A 22,484-nucleotide genomic window follows, 5' to 3' on the forward strand; every position below is an offset into this window, starting at 1 on the left:
AACCAGCTAGCTCAGGAGTCTACAAACCTAGCAACTTTAAGACCTGTGGACTTCAATTCCCAGAATTCCTCAACCAGCCATGAGGGCTGAGGAATTCTGGGAGTTGAAGTTCACAAGTCTTAAAAGTGCCAAGTTTGAAGATCCCTGAACTAACTGGTAGTGGTGTATATTAATAAACATGGATAAATTCATCATATATTTGTCAATGCAAAGGGAAAGTGATTCACAAAGGAACAGCCACTGAAGAAATTAAAACTGGTACGTGTTTCTTTTTTTCTACAGTTTGTAATATTTTATTAGATTATAGAATAAAATACAAAAATACAAAAGCAAATAGTAGGACACAGGGGAAGGAAAAGGGGGGGAAAAGTGAGGAGGAGAAGGGAAAAAGAATATATTTCCTCTGTTGCAGTAGAAGGAAGCATTAACACTGAACCTCAACTTTTTACTTTTCCATAATATTACAAACTAGCCATTTCTATAACAACAAATGAATCTAATCAGTAAAACCCCAAATCTCCCCTCCCTTTTTTTAGTCATCAAATTTTTGGCACCTTGCTAAGCACTGATGCTCCTCAAATATTGTCATGTCCTAAAAGTGGTACAATCTATGAAAAGGTTGAAAAGCCCTGCCCTAGAAGATTTGCATGAAGCAACATCAGAGTGATCACTTGGATAGTTGAATTGGATATCCAGTTATGAGGCCACTGCTGTACTCCTATAGAAGTTTTATATATAATTATGTGGATTGTCTGTACATGTTTTCTTTGTCATGTTCTTATCATATGCTAAATAAATAAACTTATGTCTTAGCAATATTGGATTTTATCACCTTGCATACTTATATTGCCCATCAGATGGAAAATTATAGAAAAAATAACATGGAATCATATTAAAATGTAATCTGGATTCCTGGATTTCAAGAGCTACCATTGAACAGTATCTATGTGTGATAAGTTAGTGCCTTGCACTATAGCCAACATTTTCTATTACATCAGTATATTTTTCTATTACATAATCTTTGTCTGTTAAAAACATAATATATGCATTATAATATCATAAATTATGTGCAAAATGCAAAAATACCACTTAGTGCAATCATGCCATTTCTCAATCCTCTGATGCCCTAAACAAGTTTCTGGAAGGCTAACAGTAAGGATGCACACTTAACTTTCCAAACTAAAGGACATGCAACTGAAGATAATTATCTGTGATCTCCACACCTTAACCCCAAGGGACCTGGAATTCATCATGCAATTTTGATATCGTGATCCTACCAAATGGATCAATGGCATTTCTTTTTTAAAATATTATTTATTGCCCTGAGGCCATGTGAAGTTTTATAAGTACTTTAAGTTGCAGTTGAGGACTTTTGGGCAACTGATGCAACTTCCACTAAATAAATGTCACCCTAATTTATTAACATCCCCCTTTATAATAGGATGGTGATATTGTGTGGTTCATTGCTGCCAACTTCCTATTCCATGAAAGCTCTCACAGATACATGAGCAAAACCTGGTAAAGGACACCTTGGCATGTTCTCACCTGCCTGTGTAGCACTCATTGAGTGTCTAAGAGGGCTCAGAGATTGTTCTGCTGTTCGTCTACTACTTTGCTTGCTGTTTGTCTAAGACACTACAAATCTGAAATCTGCCTTTCTTCTTAAGCTCACACATACAGAGCACATGCACTTTGATTCAGCTATCTGCTACGTTTTGCCAACTCCATAATATATTACCTGTAACTTAACCTTATTTTTAATACACTTATAAAACCTGTTCCATCAATCGTTGTTCTGGTCAGATTCCCATTATCAGGGACTCTCACATGCACAGATCATGTTATTTCCCAATGCCCTCTGCATTTTTATTTGGCTCAGTATTCACCTCTTTTGTTCCATCCAAACACAAATCAACACTGTATCCATGCTTGCCAAAAGAAAAACATGAAAAAGCAGTGTCAGTAATTGACAAGCTAATGAATAAGAAAGTACATTCAGAAAGTATTTTATTTATTCTCTGTGCTTCTGCACTCATTTCTACTGGATGATTTGATGGAAACAGGTTGCCATGAACAGCATGGAATTGTACGTATCAGGACTGTGTGGGTGCCATGATTGTCCCTGCTTGCAGGCATACCTAGTGATATTGCAAAGTAGCTGGAAGACTCATGGGAGAACAGTACTGATTACCACACTTGGGCTGGATAGGAACATTTGCTAGTTTATTTGTTGGTGTCATATAATTCATTTTCTAGTTCTGAAAAAGGGAAAATCAAAATCTATTAATTTCATTTTCTGAGTTCTTTTGGTTTAATTTGGGCAGAACTTCTTTTTTTAAAATAGCTTTTAGCATGGAGTCCAAGGACTCTCTAAATCCCTTAGAACAGGCATGTCAAACTTGCAACGTTACATGACATCGCACGATGTATCGTGACTTTTTCCCCATTGCTGGCAATGGGGTGGGCATGGTTTCAGCATGACGCATCCGGCCTGTGGGCTGGTAGTTTGACATGCCTGCCTTAGGATAAGGCACTGCAGGCCATATAGTTCTACTTCCCAATTATATACAGCTATAAAATGGGATGGGGCAATCCCATCTTTCTTTTGTTATTGGTCCTACATTTAAAATCTGAGTTTAGTGATCCAGTTTCCTGTCATTTTGAGTTGAAAAATATTTAAAAGCTATACACTCTAAAATAGGTTTAACACAGAGGAAAAAAAATCCAAATTCCCATCAAAAAGCCCCTCTTGAAAGAAAATATTATTTTGCATCGTCATCCCTCCGAAATAGTTCAGTGTAATCTATAGCTATCAAAATGTTGCCCATCTCCACTAGAGGATATCCAAATCCTGAGGTGGAAAACTGAGAGCACCATAGCAAGGAAAATCTAGTATGGTCTACTTTAAAGCCTGACCAACATTATATAACATTAAGAACTCTTTCAGGAATAGGTTTTTGTTTTTTTTAAGAAAATGAGGATACACTGCAACATTTTGCAGTAATTGTCACTCATTTTACTTTGTAAATTTGAACAATCATTTGCTTCTCTGTAGTTTTAACTTTGCAGGTATAATTGTATTTATTTATTTATTTATTCATTCAACGTGTCTTTTTAAAAATGTAAAATACAAATAAACTCCCAACTTCTAGGAATACATTTTAAAAGTCCCATCTAGACTCCCAACTTTGAAAATAAGTCCTATATGTAGGATTTTAATAAACAAACTGAAATGCTAATAAGCAAGTAAATACATACACAGAGAAGGTTAAGAAAAAATAATCAAATCCGTCGATAACGATCTGCCTCTGGACTTTCTTCTTTCATGAGACAGCCTGGCTGATACATGAGATCCACAATAAATATTTGAGGGGGAAGCAGAAGTCCAGGTATTCCCAAAGGAGAATCATCAACCAATTTCACCTCATTCCACCCTCTATTATATTCACCACGGTATAGGCTGCAATTAATAGCAATTCTGTCTGCCAGAACCTATGAAAGGAAAGAATAAGAATACCTTTATTTTCTTTTATATTTGTGGATTGCCATTCTGATAGAATTAAATCTACTTTGCTGCCATCTAGAGATCCTCAAGATTCCTGTAGCCCTAAATTTCTCATTACAATGTAGACAGAGACACATTGATAATAATGCTTTATAATTTGGTATGCTAATGGTTAAAAGAGAAAAAGAATAAGTCAATTGAATACTATTTAATGAAGAAATATTGGGGTCAATAAAGAGCCAAACAGCAGTTAGTTTCAGTCAGTCCACAGAGAAGACACATTTTCATCCCTCCTTCTGAGAATTCACTAGAAGAATGACTGCAGATGGAAAGATTATTGAGCTTATTACCCCTGGTCTTTGACATGTTATTTTTAAAATTATATTCCTCACTGCATCATACAGTGAAAATAACTTGGCTTCTTAGTCAACAATTTGGAATCAACTGCATACAAAGTACATATATATTTAAATCTCTAAACACTTCTAATAATTGTGAGTATTTCTTATATATTTATCAATAAATAGAAGGATTAATTTAAAAGCAATGCCTCTAATGTTACAACTTGCCAACAGATAATAGTTCTGATGCACTAGAAGTTCTGACAGTTGTTCTTTTACTTCAGCAGGAAATTGCTGTAAGAAAAGTTTGTTTTGGTATTGCCTACTATTTTTCAATATTCTGATAGCATTTATTACTTCCTTTTCATCAAACATGTATAACATTTATTCAGTGCTATTCTTTGACATTTATGGTAGATATCTTTATCAATCTATTATCAAGCCTTACTCTACAGATTTGGTCAATATTGTTATTTCCATATTACAGAAAACAAAATGTGATTAAGAAAGTATGTCTAGTCTTCCCGTGATTTTTTTTCTGATATAAAATGTGCTCTTTGTTTGACTCATAGCAGTGCTTGTCATTTCATACATAGAGCTTTTTCTGTTTATTTTCACTGTCACATTGTATTTGCTTTGCCTATATGTCCATTGAAGATTTTAAATGGAGCTTATAAAGCAATGTACAGTAGAAAAATGCATACCTATTGATTGGAAATCAGTACCAAGTATGAGCAAAAATATTGTACACATGGAAAAAAGTGAATACTACAATCTGAATACTACAATACAGTACTTACATTGAATCTAATGGAATAGTAGCATATACTGCATATTCATGACAACTAAAAATATGCAACTTAGAGTAGCATTTTTGATTAGCTACTTAGTTAATTTGTTTTACCTTGAAAAGCAAAGCTCTGTGGTAGAAGGTCCCTTTGCTGATCTTCCCAATAGGTACCACATTGCATTTAAGCTCATATTCAATTTCACTTATATGAAGCTCCCAGCTGAATTCATGTAGATTGTCTCTTTCAATGGGACCACCCAACCTATCTGCAACAAACCTGTTTTCAAATCAGACAAGGTAAATTAAATCTACTTTCTTGTCATACCAATAATTCTGCTTTTTGACAAATATTTGCATTGAGTTCATAGTGGATTCTTTCACAGGTCATAATTAATTTGTTTGCCCCTGGGGGAATTATTTGGTGGCAATAGATTCCAGGATCACATAGATATTGATCTGATCTAGCAAGACAATTTGATGTTCTAAGCATGCATGTCCAACTTTTTGGCTTGCCTGGACTGCATTGATTGAAAAGGAATGTCTTGGGCTGCATATAAAAAATAAATGTATATAAATCACATAATAATATTAAAGGTTTATGGTCTAGTAGGGCTGCATTACTAGCTATCTAGGGTTGCACGCAGCCTGTGGATCATAGGTTGGACATGCCTGTTCTAAAGGATTCCATTCTTTGGATATGTGAGGGTGGATTGTGGTTTCCACAACTTTGGAACAATACTCTTTATTATTTGTCCAAATGGTAATAAAGTGAAAGGATAAGAGTAATAACTAATGGAAGGCATGAGACTTTAATTGTTTGCAGGCTACTTAAGAATGTTTTTGCATTCTGTAATATAACATTTTCAGGACCTATTTCTAAGGAGCTAAAATAGCAGGTTTTGAGATGCTTTCATTTAATGTTACATTTTTATTCCTTTGAAGATGTCAGATTGCTAATGTAATTTCCTTTCTTATTTTAAATCTAGCAATCATATGAGGTTGATCAGGATTGAAAGAATGATTTCCTGAAAGCCATTCACTAATTTTAATGATTAAATTAGTATTTAAAATCCCAGGACTATTGATCTACAGCTTCCACACATACTGTAAATTCCAGATGTTGTTACAAATCACAACTTCCATCATCTCCACCTAGCATGTTTAAGGATTGGGGGGCATGAGGAATTAAATGCTACCATTCAGCAACCTAAGGATGGGAATCATCTCTTAAGTTTGCCATTATGTTTCACTGGCTCTCAACTCTGTTTGGCTATTTCTCACCTTTTTTGTCTTGATTGTCTAAGAAGAAAAACATGCAATTTAAACACACACTTCTTTGTTTCAGCTATGCAAATTTAGCCACATAGAAGCAATTTCCGTGCTATTCTGGATGCTCAAGACACAAATGACAGTCTGGCAAATAAAAGTATATTACATTCATCATAGCCTATTGTAGATGTATGCTAAAGATTTGGTGATAGATGAAAATATTAATAGTCTGTCTGATAGATTCTGCACATCAACCAGTACAGGTTATTTTTTTTAGAAATATTCCTTTGTTTAATATTGAGATTCATAAAATATCAGTTTATTAGGTTGGTTGGCAAATAGCACACTTTGAACAAATTGTGATTGAGGACAATTTAGGACAATAAAGGCATCTAAACAGCTTTTTTCTCATAGAGGGCTCAATAAAGAATGTTCGAACATTCCTTATTGAGCCCCCTATGAGAAAAAAGCTATTTTAGATGCCTTTGTTGTCCTAAATTTATTCAATCACAATATATATAGTTTACTGCAGTAAAGTGAGACATGCAGCTTTTGGCTCAGAGTGGACAGCAGAAACTGATCAGAGCGGTCAAATTGGTATTCCAAGATAGGTTGGCAATGGGCATTTTTAATAATTAGCAAGCTTAGTTTGGCATAGCAAGCCTGTTCCACAAATGAATACATGGCAGAAACAGAATGGAGTATAATAAGGAAAATGAAGCACAAACTGGAATCCAGAGGTTCCATGTAGTCTATCAGCATCCTTCTGCAGGCCTCATATTCAGAGCCAAATATTTTGAACTTCTCTTTTTTGCATATTTGGAATAGGAAATGTTTAAAGGACAAAAAGAATGCCTTAAGCCTCATTTAAACTACTCAAGCTGCACATGGATCCCAAGATGGCAGTTCTAGCTACTTGATTTAAAGCCTAACCATTCTTCTATCTGTGTCCTGTGTGTGTAGTGCATATAAAAGGGGGCTGGACTTCAACTGCATGGTCATGATTGAAGGCTGCCCTGCCTCTATGAATGCCCTTGGCCCAATGAGCATTGCCCACCTACTGCTCAAGAGCAACTCTCAACATATTATACTAAATCTGGAATGGCCCTTGAGTTGATGGAAATTTTGCACTTTGAACCTAATATTCTGATGGAATTTTTGCCAAAGAAAAGAATACTGAAGAGAAATGGCCAAACTTTATTCAATGATCCTTAGGTGCCTGCTTTGCAAGAAAGAACTCTGAATAATAGAAAGACACAGATTTTGATACTTTTTGGAGTTGAGAGGTGGGAAATCTAAATAAGTTAATTCATGGACACAATTTAAGCATGAGACAGATATTTAAATAAAGGAAAATGTATTTTTCAATTGTAAAGCAAAGCTGCTAAGAATTCCATTGTTGAGAGGATAGAATGTTGAGATCATCAAGCATGCACACTTGATTAAGATGAAACATCTCTGATTTCTCATCTCTTGCTTCCTAGATAAACTTTTAGGTGATAGAATTAAAGGCTATCTTGGCATGTTTGAATTATGCATTAGTCTGGCCTGGCCTAATTTATGTATGCAATTGGGGGGCAGAGACTGCAGAGGGAAATGGGGAAAAAGTTTGCATCAGGAGTGGTAGAGGAAAGCGGGGGACAGAAAGAAGAGGCAAAGAGACTTTGGAGAAGAATTTGCAGCTTTATTATTTTAATTCCTCAGTCATGATGCTATAAAAACCTCTTTTCCCATGAAACCCTTTAAACAGTTTTTATTTGCTTTATTCCTTTTGTATGAGTAAGTCACTTTGAAAATCAATTTAAATAATGTTCTATCTCTATAACTACTACAAACATACCCTAAATTATCTCCCAACAGATTAACAGCCGTATCATATTTGTGGAAAGTGTGCAAAATAGAACACAATGGAGATTCCAACCAATAGACAGCCTAAATAAATTGTTTGAAAGATTCCTTTTGCATTGCTAGCATATGCATTTGAGATACTCACTGTGCAAGAGCTACCACTTGCTCTTTGCTGGTTGGTAGTGGCAGAATTGTTCTGGAAATCTCAGTAATATAATCATACAAGACGGGGTCAAAAGGGGGGATCCATAAAGCTTTTCCTGGGGTTTCAACTATTTTAGGTATGGATGCTTCCAAGTCCTCATCTTTTGGTTTTTCTTCTTCTTTTTTCCCTTTTCCCTTCCTTTTGTAAAAAGGCAATACTGATGATTAGAAACACCTTTGTTTCCAAAACTTTTTTTAAATCAGCATAGAAAGGACAGAGGCTCATTCTTTTCCAAGGTAGATAACAAAAGAAATATTTCTGTCATCTTAGAATTTTCCAGCACTTTTTAATGATCTCTCTCTCAAATGAATATTTTGGGGTTTCTTCCTACATATTCTTTCATAAGGAAGCAACTCCAGAGTTCCAAAGATTTTAGCTATCAGCCATAAAATATTTATATTTCCTACCACCAATAGTGCAGGTGTGACTAACATGGGACAGGTCTTTTTCAGTTAACTCCCAGATTATGATCCAGGAGTTTCTTATGATCCCCATCTGGAAAGCTTTCAATGTATTTATTAGAATATGCACATTTTGTGAGAAAATTCAGACTGAAAAAATTCCACAGATATATAATACTTAATCATACCCACTGGTAATGGTTTATTTGATTCTGGCAGTCCTTAAGTGGCTTTATGGTAATGGTGGAACTGGAACTTGCATAAATTCAGTCATTTAAGGATATTAAAGCTCTAATGAAAAGAAAGAATTTTTTAAAAAAAAAATCTGAAAAGACAGGAAAAAGCAAGAAAGCACACACTCAAAAAAGTAGAGAACAAAAATATAAATGCAACAATGAGAGAATCAGTAAAGCTTATTCAATGAATCAAAGGAAACCAAGTACTCTAAAACTGTTAAAGCACATGATCAATTTATTATCTATGCCCATCCTAGATATGCAATATAGCTCTGAAGAAGGCTGAAAAGTGCTTCTTCCCATATATTATACCTGAGGCCCAAGGTCATAATTTGCAACCTTATTCTGAAATAATGACTGGGTCTTTTTAGCAGTAACCTTATAGCCACAAAACATCTGCCTAATTCTTATTTTATTATCTTCTCACTGACAAATGTAGATTTTTGAACATTAATTTAGACCTTTTAATTTCCTTCTGCTGCTAAACTGTTTGTGTTTTTAAACAGCATTATCCCTATGATGTTTTAGTCACTGAACTTTCAAATACCAGTTATTTTATTATATTTTATTTGTGATTTTATTAGTGTCATCCTGAGAGCCTTTACCTGCACAGCCACTAATAAACTACTGGAAATACAAGACCACTAATCTACTATAGGGTAAATGAAGTAGGTTGGTATCGGACAAATATGTTACAGTGACACACTTAAAACAGTTTGAAACAATTAATAGCTGCACATTTTTCTGAGTGATTTGGAATTACTGGGTTTAACTGAACTGAATCATGAGATTGCCACACAGAAATTATCATGGCTTTGGTTTCATTTAGGTGCTTTGCAGTAACTTTTAAAATGTTAAACTTTTAACAAAGGATCTAAATTCTCAGCACTATTTCTAAACAATCTGAGACCTGAAAAAAAGATTAATATAAGAAAGATTTATATGATCTAAAGAAAAACCAGAGTATAAGAATAATATAAGGAGGATGGACCCAGATGAATGGTATTTTTCCATGCTAGATTGTTTTGGTCACATGTAATTTGGTAAAATTACTGAAAATTTAGTAAAAATACTGAAAAAAAAGGTCTGGGAATATTCAGAAGTGGAACATTTCAATTATATTCTGTGACATGATGAGCGTGCAGGAAAATCCACTAAGAAAAAAATATTGGCTGAAGCAACAGATGGAAACTAATCAAAGAGAGAAGCAACCTAGAACTAAGGAGAAATTTCCTGACACTTAGAACAATTAATCAGTGAAACAACCTGCCTCCAGAAGCTGTGAATGCTCTAACACTGGAAGTTTTTAAGAATGGAAAGCCATTGTCTGAAATGGTATAGGATTTCCTGCCTGAGCAGGAGGTTGGACTAGAAGACCTCCAAGGTCCCTTTCAACTTTATTACTAGTAGTAGTAGTAGTAGTAGTAGTAGTAGTAGTAGTAATAGTAGTAAAGTTGGAAGGGACCTTGGAGGTCATCTAGTCCAACCCCTGCTCAGGCAGGAAACCCTACACCATTTCGGACAAATGGCTGTCCAGTCTCTTCTTAAAAACTTCCAATGTTGGAGCATTTACTGCTTCTGGAGGCAGGCTGTTCCACTGATTAATTGTTCTCACTGTCAGGAAGTTTCTCCGTAGTTCTAGGTTGCTTCTCTCCTTGATTAGTTTCCACCCATTGCTTCTTGTCCTGCCTTCAGGTGCTTTGGAAAATAGCTTGATTCCCTCTTCTTTATGGCAGCCCCTGAGATATTGGAATACTGCTATCATGTCCCCCCTTGTCCTTCTCTTCGTTAAACTAGACATACCCAATTCTAGCAACCGTTCCTTATATGTTTTAGCCTCCAGTCCCCTAATCATCTTTGTTGCTCTTCTCTGTACTCTTTCTAGAGTCTCAACATCTTTTTTACATCGTGGTGACCAAAACTGGATGCAGTATTCCAAGTGTGGCCTTACCAAGGCATTGTAAAGTGGTATTAATACTTCACGTGATCTTGATTCTATCCCTCTGTTAATGCAGCCTAGCACTGTGTTGGCCTTTTTGGCAGCTGCAGCACACTGCTGGCTCATATTTAGGTGATTGTCCACTAGGACTCCGAGGTCCCTCTCACAGTTACTACTATTGAGCAAGGTACCCCTATACTATACCTGTGCATTTGGTTTTTCTTGCCTAAATGTAGAACCTTACTTTTTTCACCATTGAATTTCATTTTGTTAGATAGCGCCCAGTGTTCAAGTCTGTCCAGATCCTCCTGTATCTTAAGCCTGTCTTCTGGAGTGTTGGCTATTCCTGCCAGCTTGGTGTCGTCTACAAATTTGATGAGTTCCCCATCTATCCCTTTGTCCAAATCATTGATGAAGATGTTGAAGAGCACTGGGCCCAGAACAGAGCCCTACACACTTCCCTCCATATAGATGCAGTTCCATTGAGAACCATACGCTGAGTACAGCCGGTCAGCCAGCTATGGATCCATCTGGTGGTGATTCTGTCTACCCCACATTTTTCTATCTTATCAAGTAGTAGGTTGTGATCTACTTTATCAAATGCCTTACTGAAGTCCAAGTAAATTATGTCCACAGCATTCCTCTGATCCACTAATTTTGTCACTTGGTCAAAGAATGCAATAAGATTTGTCTGGCATGATCTATTTTTGACAAACCCATGTTGGCTTTTAGTAATGACTTTGTTTGCCTCTAGGTGTTCGTTGATTCGTTGTTTGATTATCTTTTCCAGGATCTTCCCAGGTATTGAGGTCAGGCTGATAGGTCTGTAATTTCCTGGATCCATTTTTTTTTCTTTTTTGAGGATGGGAACTACATCAGCTCTTTTCCAGTCCTCTGGTAGTTCCCCTTGTTCCAGGATCTTTGAAAAATATAGTTCAGTAGCTCCGATATCACATCTGCCAGTTCCCTGAGAACCTGGGGTGTAATCTATCTGGTCCTGGTGATTTGAACTCATCTAGGCTGGACAGGTGCTCATTTACCATTTTCTTGCTTATCTTAACTTGTGTTTCTATTTTGTTTTTTATGGCACTATTTTTGATAGATTGGTCTGTTTTTTCCCTTTGTGTAAAGACAGATCAAAAACCGAATTAAATAGTTCTGCTTTCTCCCTGTTGCTTGTCACCTTCTTGCCACTTCCACCCACTAATGGACCAATCATTTCCTTCACTTTTTTCTTGTTTTTTACATGTTGAAAGAAGCTTTTTTTGTTATTTTTGACTTTGGTCGCAAGCCTTAGTTCATTTTGAGCCTTGGCTTTCCTCACTTCATCTTTGGAGGCTTGGGCTATTTGCTGATATTCTGACTTAGTTATGTTCCCTTCTTTCCACTTTCTATACTTGTCCTTTTTATCTTTCAATTTGTCAGAGAGTTCTTTATGCAGCCATGCTGGTTTCTTTTGAAAGTTGTTGTTTTTCCTCTTTGTTGGTATTGTGCTAAACTGTGCTTTTATTATCTCATTTTTCAAAATTTCCCAAGCTTCTTGAGTTGTTTTCCCCTTGAGATTCTCATCCATGGAATACTTCCCAAGCCCTCTCTAAGTTTATTGAAATTAGCTCTCTTGAAGTCCAAGACTCTAGTTTGACTGTGTTCTATTGCTTGTGCTTCCATAATGATGAATTCTAATATTGCATGATCACTTCCTCCCAGGGTTCCTATGGCTTCAACACCTTCTATCATTTCATCTCTGTTAGTGAGAATTAAATCCAAAATGGCTAATCCCCTAGTTCCCTTCTCCACTTTTTGGGATACAAAGTTGTCTGCTAGGTTTGCCAGGAACCTGTTTGATCTTCCACTTGGTGCGGAGTTTGTCTTCCAGTTGATGTCAGGGTTGTTAAAGTCCCCCATTACTATTGTTATGTGCTTCCTACATACCTTAATTAGCTGACTAGCAAAAAGTTCATCTATTTCCTCTGTTTGGTTGGATGGTCTGTAGTATACACCTATGACAATGTCATTTCCCCCTCCTTTTATATTGACCCAAATGCATTCAAGACAGTTTTTATCATTGTTCTGCTCTTTTTCTGTAGAGATGTAGTTATTTCTTATATAGAGAGCAACTCCACCTCCTCTTTTATTTGGTCTGTTTCTTTTAAATAATTTAAATCCCTCTAGCTGTGTGTTCCATGTGTGGGTTTCATCCCACCATGTTTCCGTAATGGCAACAATATCGTATCTGCCCTCATTAACCTGAATTTCTAGTTCACCGTTTGCTATTCATACTCTGTGCATTGGTGTATAAACATTTGAGTCCTTTGTGAGTGGCCCTGTGTTTCCTTTCTACATAACCTGTGTGGTGCCTGAGTTCTCCTATTGTCTTACCACCTATTTGGTTAGTACACTTTGTGTGGCACTCGCTATTAGAGGCTTCATTTTGCTTGATAGCAAGGTTGGTATTCTTGTCCACACACACATCTATGCTACATGCACTGATAGCCCTATAATTTTTAGATTGCCGGGGACAGGGTTGTTCCGTATCAATTAACTTCCTGTCCCCGCTGTTTACTTTAAATTTCCCTCCAGAAAATCTGTGAATTTATAGCCGAGTAACTCAGTCCCTTTTTTTGATGGATGCAAACCATCTCTTTTGTACATCTTTTGATTGGACCAGCTACTGACATCGTGACTAATATATCCAAAGCCTTCCCCTTTACACCACTCCTTTAGCCACATATTGAATTGTGTTATGCACTGGCCTAATTATTATTATTATTATTATGATGATGATGATGGATCATCGCACAGTCAGCCAGATGTTCAGACTGGATTTGGCATTTTGTCTACCTATCGAGTCCTTACCCAGGACCTGGGATAGGCAGATGTGGATGTTTGATGGTATTACAGATATCGTCGCAGGATGGAAGCAGTTCCTAATAAGGCCGCCTTTTGCAATTGACTAATAGCGAATTTGTCAATGCCAATGGTGTTCAAGTGGGGCTCCAGTTGTTTTGGGATTGCACCCAAGGAGCCTATTACTATTGGTACTACCCTTGCTTGCTTTTGCCACAGTCTTTCTATTTCTATTTGTAGGTCTTTGTATTTTGTTATCTTCTCCAGTTCTTTCTTGTCTATTCTGCTGTCTCCAGGCACTGCCACGTCTACTATCCAGACTTTTTTGTCTTTCTTATCGACAATTGTTAAGTCCGGGATGTTATGTTGCAGGTGTTTGTCTGTTTGAATTCTGAAGTCCCAGAGCAGTTTAATTTTATCATTTTCTATGACTTTCTCTATTATTATTATTATTATTATTATTATTATTATTATTATTATTATTATTGATCATCGCACAGTCAGCCAGATGTTCAGACTGGAATTCGCATTTTGTCTACCTATCGAGTCCTTACCCAGGACCTGGGATAGGCAGATGTGGATGTTTAATGGTATTCCAGATATCGTCGCAGGATGGAAGCAGTTCCTAGTAAGGCCGCCTTTTGCAATTGACTAAATTTATCAATGCCAATGGTGTTCAAGTGGTGCTCCAGTTGTTTTGGGATTGCACCTAAGGAGCCTATCACTATTGGTACTACCCTTGCTTGCTTTTGCCACAGTCTTTCTATTTCTATTTGCAGGTCTTTGTATTTTGTTATCTTCTCCAGTTCTTTTTCGTTGTTGTTGTTGTTGTTATTATTATTATCAGTCTGCCTAACATGGATGGGCTATTTGCTACAATTAATATTGTTCTCTAAGTTCATTTATCTATTTAAGTAGAAAAGGGCTTCATGTTGATTTGAGCAAGAAAAGGCAGAGTTGTGACAATCTGCAAAAGGTAACAGAGACTGTTTGAACTATGTTATATATGGTAGCGGAAAGCAATATTATGCTGATCAACTTTCCTGACCATACAATTACTTTAGTGCATTATCTATGTCTTTGCTAGATTTCTACCATGGATTCAAAATTGTCAAATTACATGCACCCCTAGTAATTGAAATACTATTCCACTGTATCCATATTTAGCCCTGCTTCTTTTCTCTCTCCTTTGTTTGCTTCCGAGAGTTTGTTTTTAGAATGTAGGCCCTCTTTACCCTCTTTACCCTCAAGCTTTAAATAAGAATATCAGTACCTTGATCCTTTCTCTCTAGAGGTTCCTTTACTGATTGAAGAAGACCGTCCTGGTGAGTCTGGTTTTTCATCCAATGAACTATCAAAATTACAAAATAATTGCCAATATCTCTTGATTTCTGTAAGGCATAGGAATTCTTAAGGAACTGAGAGGAGAAGGGAAGCATTATTAAGAATCCTTGGGGGCCTTCCAAACAAAATCAATAGGCAAAAGAATTATTTGGGGAAGAATCCTTTCCTTGCTCTGCAAGCAAATACAGTACTAAAAACTTATATTCCATATTAATTTAATTATTCCATGTTTTATAACTATTTGGCTAAATAATTAATTTTAAAATTATTTAAATCAGTTCAGTCATATTTGCAATCAGTAGGCACCTTAAAAATACATCACCCCGAAAGGATCCACGGTGTAACTATCCTTGTGAGAGAGGTGGGATATAGTCCCATTACAGTGCTTTGATAGAACACAAATTCTTCTCCAATTTGTTTGTGTGGGGGGCTAGATCTTTCCTAATCATCTTATCCAGACATACTGTTATGTATGAAATACAGAAAGATGCTTTCAGAGAAAAAGTGCAGGGACAGAAAGACAGGTTTCTATTTTATTTGGAGTATACAATACTCCTTTTTGTGTCCACAACAGCCCTTGTTTCCTTTTTTGTTTTTAGTAAAAGCAGTAGCAAAAATATATTCTTAATTACACCAATTGTATTAAAATAAGTTAGTTGACATTTGATCACATTAAAACAAGTGTGACATGTTACTTTTTTTATTCCTCTACAGTAAATATCCATAAAGACTCACTGAATCTGATAAGAGCATTTGCAGAGGACTAGAAGTATAACAATCTAGTTTTAATCCAATCCATTTAATCTTTTGGGCAATTATTAAAAAGTCATCTACTATGCAATAACAAATAACAAGCTAGCCTTATAGAGGCAGCCATTCAGTAGAGATACAGTAATAAAATATATGACTATGTAAATTATTGAGTGCCTGTGTATATAGATAGATACACACATATATAATTTAACAATGGTAAATGCATTTCATTACATGTTTGAATCAGGAAATATATGTTACTACTGATAATATAATATCCTTTTAGCGTATTTCTATTATTGCATTTAAATCATGTTTTGTAAGTGTCTTAAATGATTATACAGTACAAAAGACACAAGGGCTATCTCGATTGTAATTGAAATCAGAGTAGGGGAGATGCAGGTATCAAATATCCATTGGTGTTAATCTTAATGCTGTGTAATATTGACCCTAATTACTAAATAAAAATATATACAACATTATGTGAATTGGTAAATCCAATGTATGCTTTGGTTACTACTTTGCTTAGTATCACTTATGAATAAATGCATTTTCCAGCTTTTGTATGTAGATGATAACACTCTGGGTAATTTTCTAAGTCTGGAAAATGTACTAGTGCTATTAATGTTTTCAGTTATTTTCTGGACACAGAATACAATATATAGTATAGGTAGTCCTCAGCTTACAATCATTCATTTAGTGACCATTCAAAGTTATAATGACACTTATGACCATTTTCCAAATTTATAACCACTGAAGCATCCCCACAGTCACATGATCAAAATTTGGATGGTTGGCAGCAAGCATGTATTTATGACAGTTGCAGTGTCCTGGCATCATGTGATCACCTTTTGCAACCTTCTGACAAAATTAATGGGTAAACCAGATTAAAGAACATGTTATTAATTTAACGAGAGTGATTCACTGAATAACTGTGGCAAGAAAGATTGTAAAATGGAGAAAAGCTCACTTAACAGCTGTCTTGCTTAGCAATGGAAATTTGGGGTTCAGTTGTGGTTGTAAGTCAGGACAACTTAGATGTAGCTTTTACTAGAAATCACCATCCTGCTAGAGTCAGAACAAATAGAAAATATTCCATAAACTCTTGTTTACCAATTCCTTAAAACCTCAAAAGGACCTTGATGCAGGAACTTAGCATTCTAGTGGAATCTATCTTAACCAGCATGGCAGAATAGATTATTCTTATGCCACTATGGTGGTTAGGGTGAATGGGATTACATAAAGTTAAATTGGTGTCTAAATGGTGCCATGAGATTTTTAAATTTGAGAAGAATCTGTATTTCACAGAAACTTGAATAGTTTTCTTATTTTAGATCATCGTTCTTATTTCAAGCTCTGATAAAGTGGTTTGATTTTTCTAAAAAGAAATCTAATTTATACATTTTTAAATCTACAATTAATCAAAGAAAAAAAAAGAGCAGTTACAAAAATTTAGATACTTACTTATTTCTGCTAGATCTCCTGATATTGCTGGCAGACACCCCAATTCGAGAGGCTGTGGTCTCTTGTGGCTTTTCCTCAACTGGAATGGAAATTACTTGTTGTTCACTGAAACAGAAAGGATGTTATCATATCAGACATTCTGCTTATTGCTCAGAATAAAACATCTGAACATTCTTTTTCAGTGCTGCTGAGTTTAGCCTAAGAAAATTCAAAAAGGTTGTTTCTAAAGATATTAAATATAGTAAATTATGGAAACTGGGACAGAGCAATTAGTAACAATGAGATTTTAGAGTGGAAAATTGATATGAAATTAAGAAATATTGTAATTTCATTTTATGTACATAGACACAATTTTTCTCTATATATGTATATTTATGTGTTATACGTTCAGTTTCCTCCTATCACTTCTATTTTTTTGTGTACTTAAATCCTATTTTTATATGGATATTCCCTGCTGTTGATATGGATGAATGCTTCAACCTAAATTATGTAATTTGAGAAAATGAATATTTCCTAAGGCAATCACAGAAATGATTCTGCTTACAGACTGGTGTTGACTGAAACTAAAAGATTAATTAATGAGCTGTGTAGAGAGCAGGAAATGTGAATACTGAGAATTTAATGTACTCCAATTTGTGTGTCCTTTCCCCCACCACAAGATAAGATTGTTTTAAATAGCACTTAGATTTATATACCACTTCACAGTGCTTTACAGCCTTCTCTAAGCAGTTTACAGAGTCAACAAATTGCCCCCAGCAATCTGAGTCCTCATTTTACTGATCTCAGAAGGGTGGAAGGCAGAGTCAACCTTGAGTCAATCAGAAGTGAACTACAGAATTGAATAGCAGAATTAGCCGGGAATACTGCATTCTAACCACTGTGCCACCATGGTTAGATTAATATTAAGGTATATTTTAAAAAGCTGAATTTCAAAGCTTTAAGTTTATGAAAAGAAATATTAAAAATTCAGTGTTAATGTAACCATGCTCTTTAACGGTCTGCTGGAATGATCAGGGTTTAAATAGCTGATCAGCTATAAAGTTTCTCAGATGAACTATCATCAGCTGTCTACCAATCACCTGAAAGAGATGTTGTAAGATTAACATGACGTGCTATACAGGTAATGGAGCCTGCCCATTTCGGTCATAAGGTGGGAGGACATTAATTGAAACTTGTTAAATGAAAGAGCCCTCATCCTGGATCACCCCAAAAGGGAATACAGCTGCTTTGCCTTGTTTGAAACCTGACCTGGAAGGCAAAGCTCCACTTACCGCTCCCTCTGCATCGCCCTTTCAACATTTAACCCTTTATTGTCTGTTCTCTGTCTCACTACCATGCAGAAAGGCAGAAGGTGGGGGAAATTCTGCTTTGCCAAGATCAATGGCTGCTCTCCATGGCCCAGTAAGAACTGCCCACCATAATGAATTCTGCAGATCTCTAGAAGGTAAACAAGGCATTGTAAGGGGTGGAACAGGAAGGCAAAGCAGGCTCAGTGCCTTTGGGAACCCAGCAGAATGGGTCCCCAAAGAATGGGAGGGGGGAAGAGATAGGTGGGTGTGCTTCAGCATCTCTGCAAAGTTATGAAGCCCCTGGTCATTCATAAGTGCAAATGACCGGATAACTTTTGTAAATTCTTATCTTCAAATCATAGTCATACATGGCTTTTAGGAGGTCTTTTGTAACTTTGAACACTTGCTATATGATCTGTCATACCTTGAGGATTACCTGTAAACACTGCCTTTAGAGTAAAGAATTATTGCAGACCTGTAAACCTCTTAGCAGAAAGAGAAGGTTTTTTGGAGCAAGACATTCCAGGATATTTCATGAACAATGAAAAACTTTTGCCTGAGGCCTTGGAGAACTGAATTAGCTGGCTTCAGACAAAGTCAATTATTAAAGCCTCTATAATAATCTTATTAGTAGACTCACAGTTCTGATAGTTTAGCATTTATTAAAATTATAGCACGATGATCATTAAGCTCCTGAACACAGAGTTCCTCCAGTGACAATAGTTTTTCACCAGGTTTCACCTATAAAAAAATTTCAATAAAGTGCATGATATAAATTGTCTGCCATCTCTAGGAAGTTTACAAAAGTTATTGGGAACTCTTGCTATTAATATTATATTAATAGTATTAATATTAATGTAGTATTAAGCACATAGGAAGAATGTTCATGAATAAAATGCCTAAAACAAAATTCAGCTTCATTTTAGCATATGAAGATTTAGAATTATATACAAACTGAGAATTTCAATTTAAAGTAAACTCTAGTTTATTATTAATAATAAAAACAAACAAAACTCAAGAGTTTATTATTGATTTATTTAAATCTGGCAAGAGGTTGTTTTAAATTACAATGTGTTTTTTACTTAATAAAATAATATCTATTGAAGCCAGTTTTTGTTTCTTTTAAATGACAATTTTTTATTATTGTGCACCATATCTATTAAACTGTTTTTGAATTTTTGAACTTGAATTATATTTTACTGTGTGAATAGCATTAAACTATTTTAAAAACCTGTTAAAAATATTTATGATTTTACTGTTCATGTTTTGAATGATTGTTTGTTCTTCGAGACATGTTACAAAATTAGTATTTTTAAAAACATCAGCAATAAAGTATACATTAATGATTGAATGGATTCAAATTCATGTTCATCTTTCAGCAAAAAATAATAATAATAAAGCCATATTATATGATCAAATCATGGAACAAGTAATAAATTATTTATTTATTTATTATATATTTATTTATTATATATATTACAATTATTTCTGAAGTTTTTTAATCTTTTAAAAATAAAGTAACATATATATTAAAAATTTTAAATAATCCAACTAAGAAAAGTGTACCAAAGTAAAGTATTAAAAAGCTGCTTTATACCTATATTTAACAGTAAAACAAGAGCAGATAAACCTCAGACCTATTTATACGTGATAATAAATGACAGTTTATCATTTATCCTCACATGATCCAGATGATGGGAAGTAAAATGCAATGAGCTATGTCATAAACATTCTTTTCTTGCTATGATCTCCTATGTACTAGTGATGCTAACTAATGATAGGATTCCATATCTTTGTTTGATTTGCAGTTCTCTAAAGACACTTAATGTATGCTTAAAGCAAGTTTACCTGCCCATAGTCATAGAATCCATCCAAAATTATGTTAGTAGATGCTAAAAACCCCATTTGACTGTATTTTTGTGGAAGATTGTGATCAAGTATCTTTTCCAATGCTGCTTCACTGAAGTTATTTTTGCGACCAATAGAGAGGTTAATTTCATCAAGAATATCTAAAGCACTGTAGCAAAGACACAAAGAATTGCTAAAAATATTGTTCCAATTCATTACAGTATTTCTCCTATCATACTATAATCTTTTATAAACAATTTATACATTATTGAAATACATCTGACTTCAGATATGTATCTATCAGTCTTTTCTAGTTCTCTGAAGACTATGCTCACTGTTATTGTTACTGGTAGAAAAACAAGATATAAATGAAGCAAAAAAGGAATTGATTGTAAATTTGATAATGGCAGCCAGATTAGTGATGGTTAAATATTGGAGACAGAATTGGGTTATTCAAAGAAATGAGCGGTATTATGAAATATGAAATATGGCAATAAATGATAAAGTAACAACAGAAATTAAATTTAAAAAAGGGATGATTAAAGTAAATAATTATAATGAAATATGGGATGATTTTATAAAAACAGTCTTGGTGGAAGACAAAGGGAATAAAATAAACCTGCTCAAGAATATATGCTGTTTTAGAAGGGATAAGAGCACATTTGAAATATATTGTATATTGTTAGTTGTTATATGAGAAGAAATATAGGTAATAAAAATAGTCTCGGGGGGATGCACTGTAGTATTTGTATTTTTATACTGTTTTTTTATTTAGACATATGTGTTATGTTTGTATTATTTGTATTTGAATAAAATAAAAATAAAAATTTAAAAAAAATTAAGACCATGCTCACAAAATAAAACAGAATGGGACAAGAGGAAAGATAAGTAAATTTACATGGTAGTAAAAGTAGTCAAAAGGTAGCAAAATCACAAAACCAGCAATTGAAATGTTGTTGATATCCTATAAGTTCTCATTAGACTTGCATGAAATCTCAGGAATTTTGGAAATATTTTATTGGGGATACCAACTGGAAGTAAGGCAAGCTCCCTGGTTCTGTCAGTGCTGTTTCTGATCTATGTGTAAGCCTATGCATGACTAATCACTTTTTGCCATTATCTAATTCTCTTTGACAATATTTGTTTGCATTTAAGTAATTTAACTTTCATTTCCATCTTACATCATCTTCTCTTAATCTGATGCCATTCTCTGATGTGTTGGTACACAATTCTTATCATTTTACTGAACATAGCTAAGCATAATCATGTGCCAAGAGGATTCATTATTTATTATAATTTATAGGATACCTACGAAAGAGTGTGTATTAGTGTGTTCCAATTATCCCATAATAAAACAGATGAAACACAAAATCTAAAAATTCAAAAATTTAAAGGCCAACACGACTGGTGTAAAGATGCAAAAAAAAGACAGCATAAAAATTACAATAAATAATAAACTAATAATCTTTTAAAATAAAAAATATTCTTTATATTATGAAAAGCATACTCTCAGACACAAAACTTTTATTAGGCTTCTATCAGAAAAAAGACTGACAAAAATGAAGAAGTGATGTGAGATGGGTGATGAAATGGAATATCTAATGCGACATGTGCCTGGTTAGTCCCTAAATATGGGTACACTTACAGTGTAATACAACATGAAGACAAGATGGATATAAGTCAGCATTAAAACAATGATGTGATACCACCATCACCAACACTACCTCTTTGGCATCTCAACTCACCCCAGCCTGGTCATTTCAGCTGCTGTTAACTCATCACTTGCACAAACCATAACAGCCCAACAAGCATTTCTTCGGACTTCATCATTCTTAGAATGCAGAAGCTTAACAAGAGGTTCAAGACCACCAGAATTTCGTAACTGAAAGACAATTTTTATATTTATGTATCTGTTTGTTTGTTAAATTTATTTGCTGTCCATCTTGCTGTGGGGCTACTCTGTGTGGCTTACAGCAATAAAATAGGAAAAATGAAAAACAAATGTAACAATAGCAAAGAAACACACACAATGGAGGTGCAATAATATGAAATTAAAAGAAGATGGACAGAGGGGAAGCAGGAAGTGCAGGGGGGAGATGGGATCAACTAATTAGTCCTGCAGCCACCTCCAATGATGCACTCCCTTATTGGGTCTCCAAGCCAAATCAACTGGCAGAACCAGGTCTTCAGGCCCTTTTGAAGGAAAAGAGGGGCAAACTTCACCCTGGGGGACAGGATGTTCCAGAGGGTTGGTGCTACAGCAGAGAAGGCTCTTCTGGATCCTGTCAGATTTCCTTGACAGACAGGATCCACAACAGGGCTCCTCTGCTGGCATAATAGGCTTGTCATATTAAATAGGTTGGCAAGGGCTGCACTCAACTAAGGAGCAAGATTGCTGCCAAGAA

At 35.1% G+C, this 22,484-nt stretch overlaps 1 protein-coding gene and 1 long non-coding RNA gene across 8 annotated transcripts in view; one reads left to right on the forward strand and one right to left on the reverse strand.

The window, feature by feature from the left end:
* The window catches only part of LOC120302662, a 53,398-nt gene that overhangs the window by 21,024 nt on the left and 9,890 nt on the right, over window positions 1–22,484 (forward strand). The window contains exon 4 of one of the 2 annotated variants that reach the window (XR_005555186.1): window positions 18,283–18,386. This is a non-coding gene — a long non-coding RNA (uncharacterized LOC120302662). Of the gene's footprint in view, window positions 1–18,282; window positions 18,854–22,484 lie in introns of those variants that run through there. The other variant, XR_005555185.1, reaches the window with a different exon arrangement.
* The window catches only part of ARMC3 (armadillo repeat containing 3), a 99,505-nt gene continuing 77,537 nt past the window's right edge, over window positions 517–22,484 (reverse strand). For 3 of the 6 annotated variants that reach the window (XM_039331443.1, XM_039331441.1, XM_039331445.1), the window contains 8 exons: window positions 21,825–21,961; window positions 20,080–20,248; window positions 18,872–18,972; window positions 16,943–17,047; window positions 14,655–14,732; window positions 7,899–8,096; window positions 4,751–4,913; window positions 517–3,492 (listed from right to left, as the gene is read on the reverse strand). In XM_039331443.1, coding sequence (XP_039187377.1) covers window positions 3,283–3,492; window positions 4,751–4,913; window positions 7,899–8,096; window positions 14,655–14,732; window positions 16,943–17,047; window positions 18,872–18,972; window positions 20,080–20,248; window positions 21,825–21,961 — 1,161 coding nt within the window. In that variant the 3' untranslated portion in view covers window positions 517–3,282. Of the gene's footprint in view, window positions 3,493–4,750; window positions 4,914–7,898; window positions 8,097–8,547; window positions 8,651–14,654; window positions 14,733–16,942; window positions 17,048–18,871; window positions 18,973–20,079; window positions 20,249–21,824; window positions 21,962–22,484 lie in introns of those variants that run through there. The other 3 variants (XM_039331442.1, XM_039331444.1, XR_005555184.1) reach the window with 3 other exon arrangements.

Source organism: Crotalus tigris, unplaced genomic scaffold, assembly GCF_016545835.1.
Source record: "Crotalus tigris isolate CLP2741 ecotype Arizona unplaced genomic scaffold, ASM1654583v1 scf7180000024437.13266115, whole genome shotgun sequence".
In the NCBI taxonomy this organism is placed as follows: Eukaryota; Metazoa; Chordata; class Lepidosauria; order Squamata; family Viperidae; genus Crotalus; species Crotalus tigris.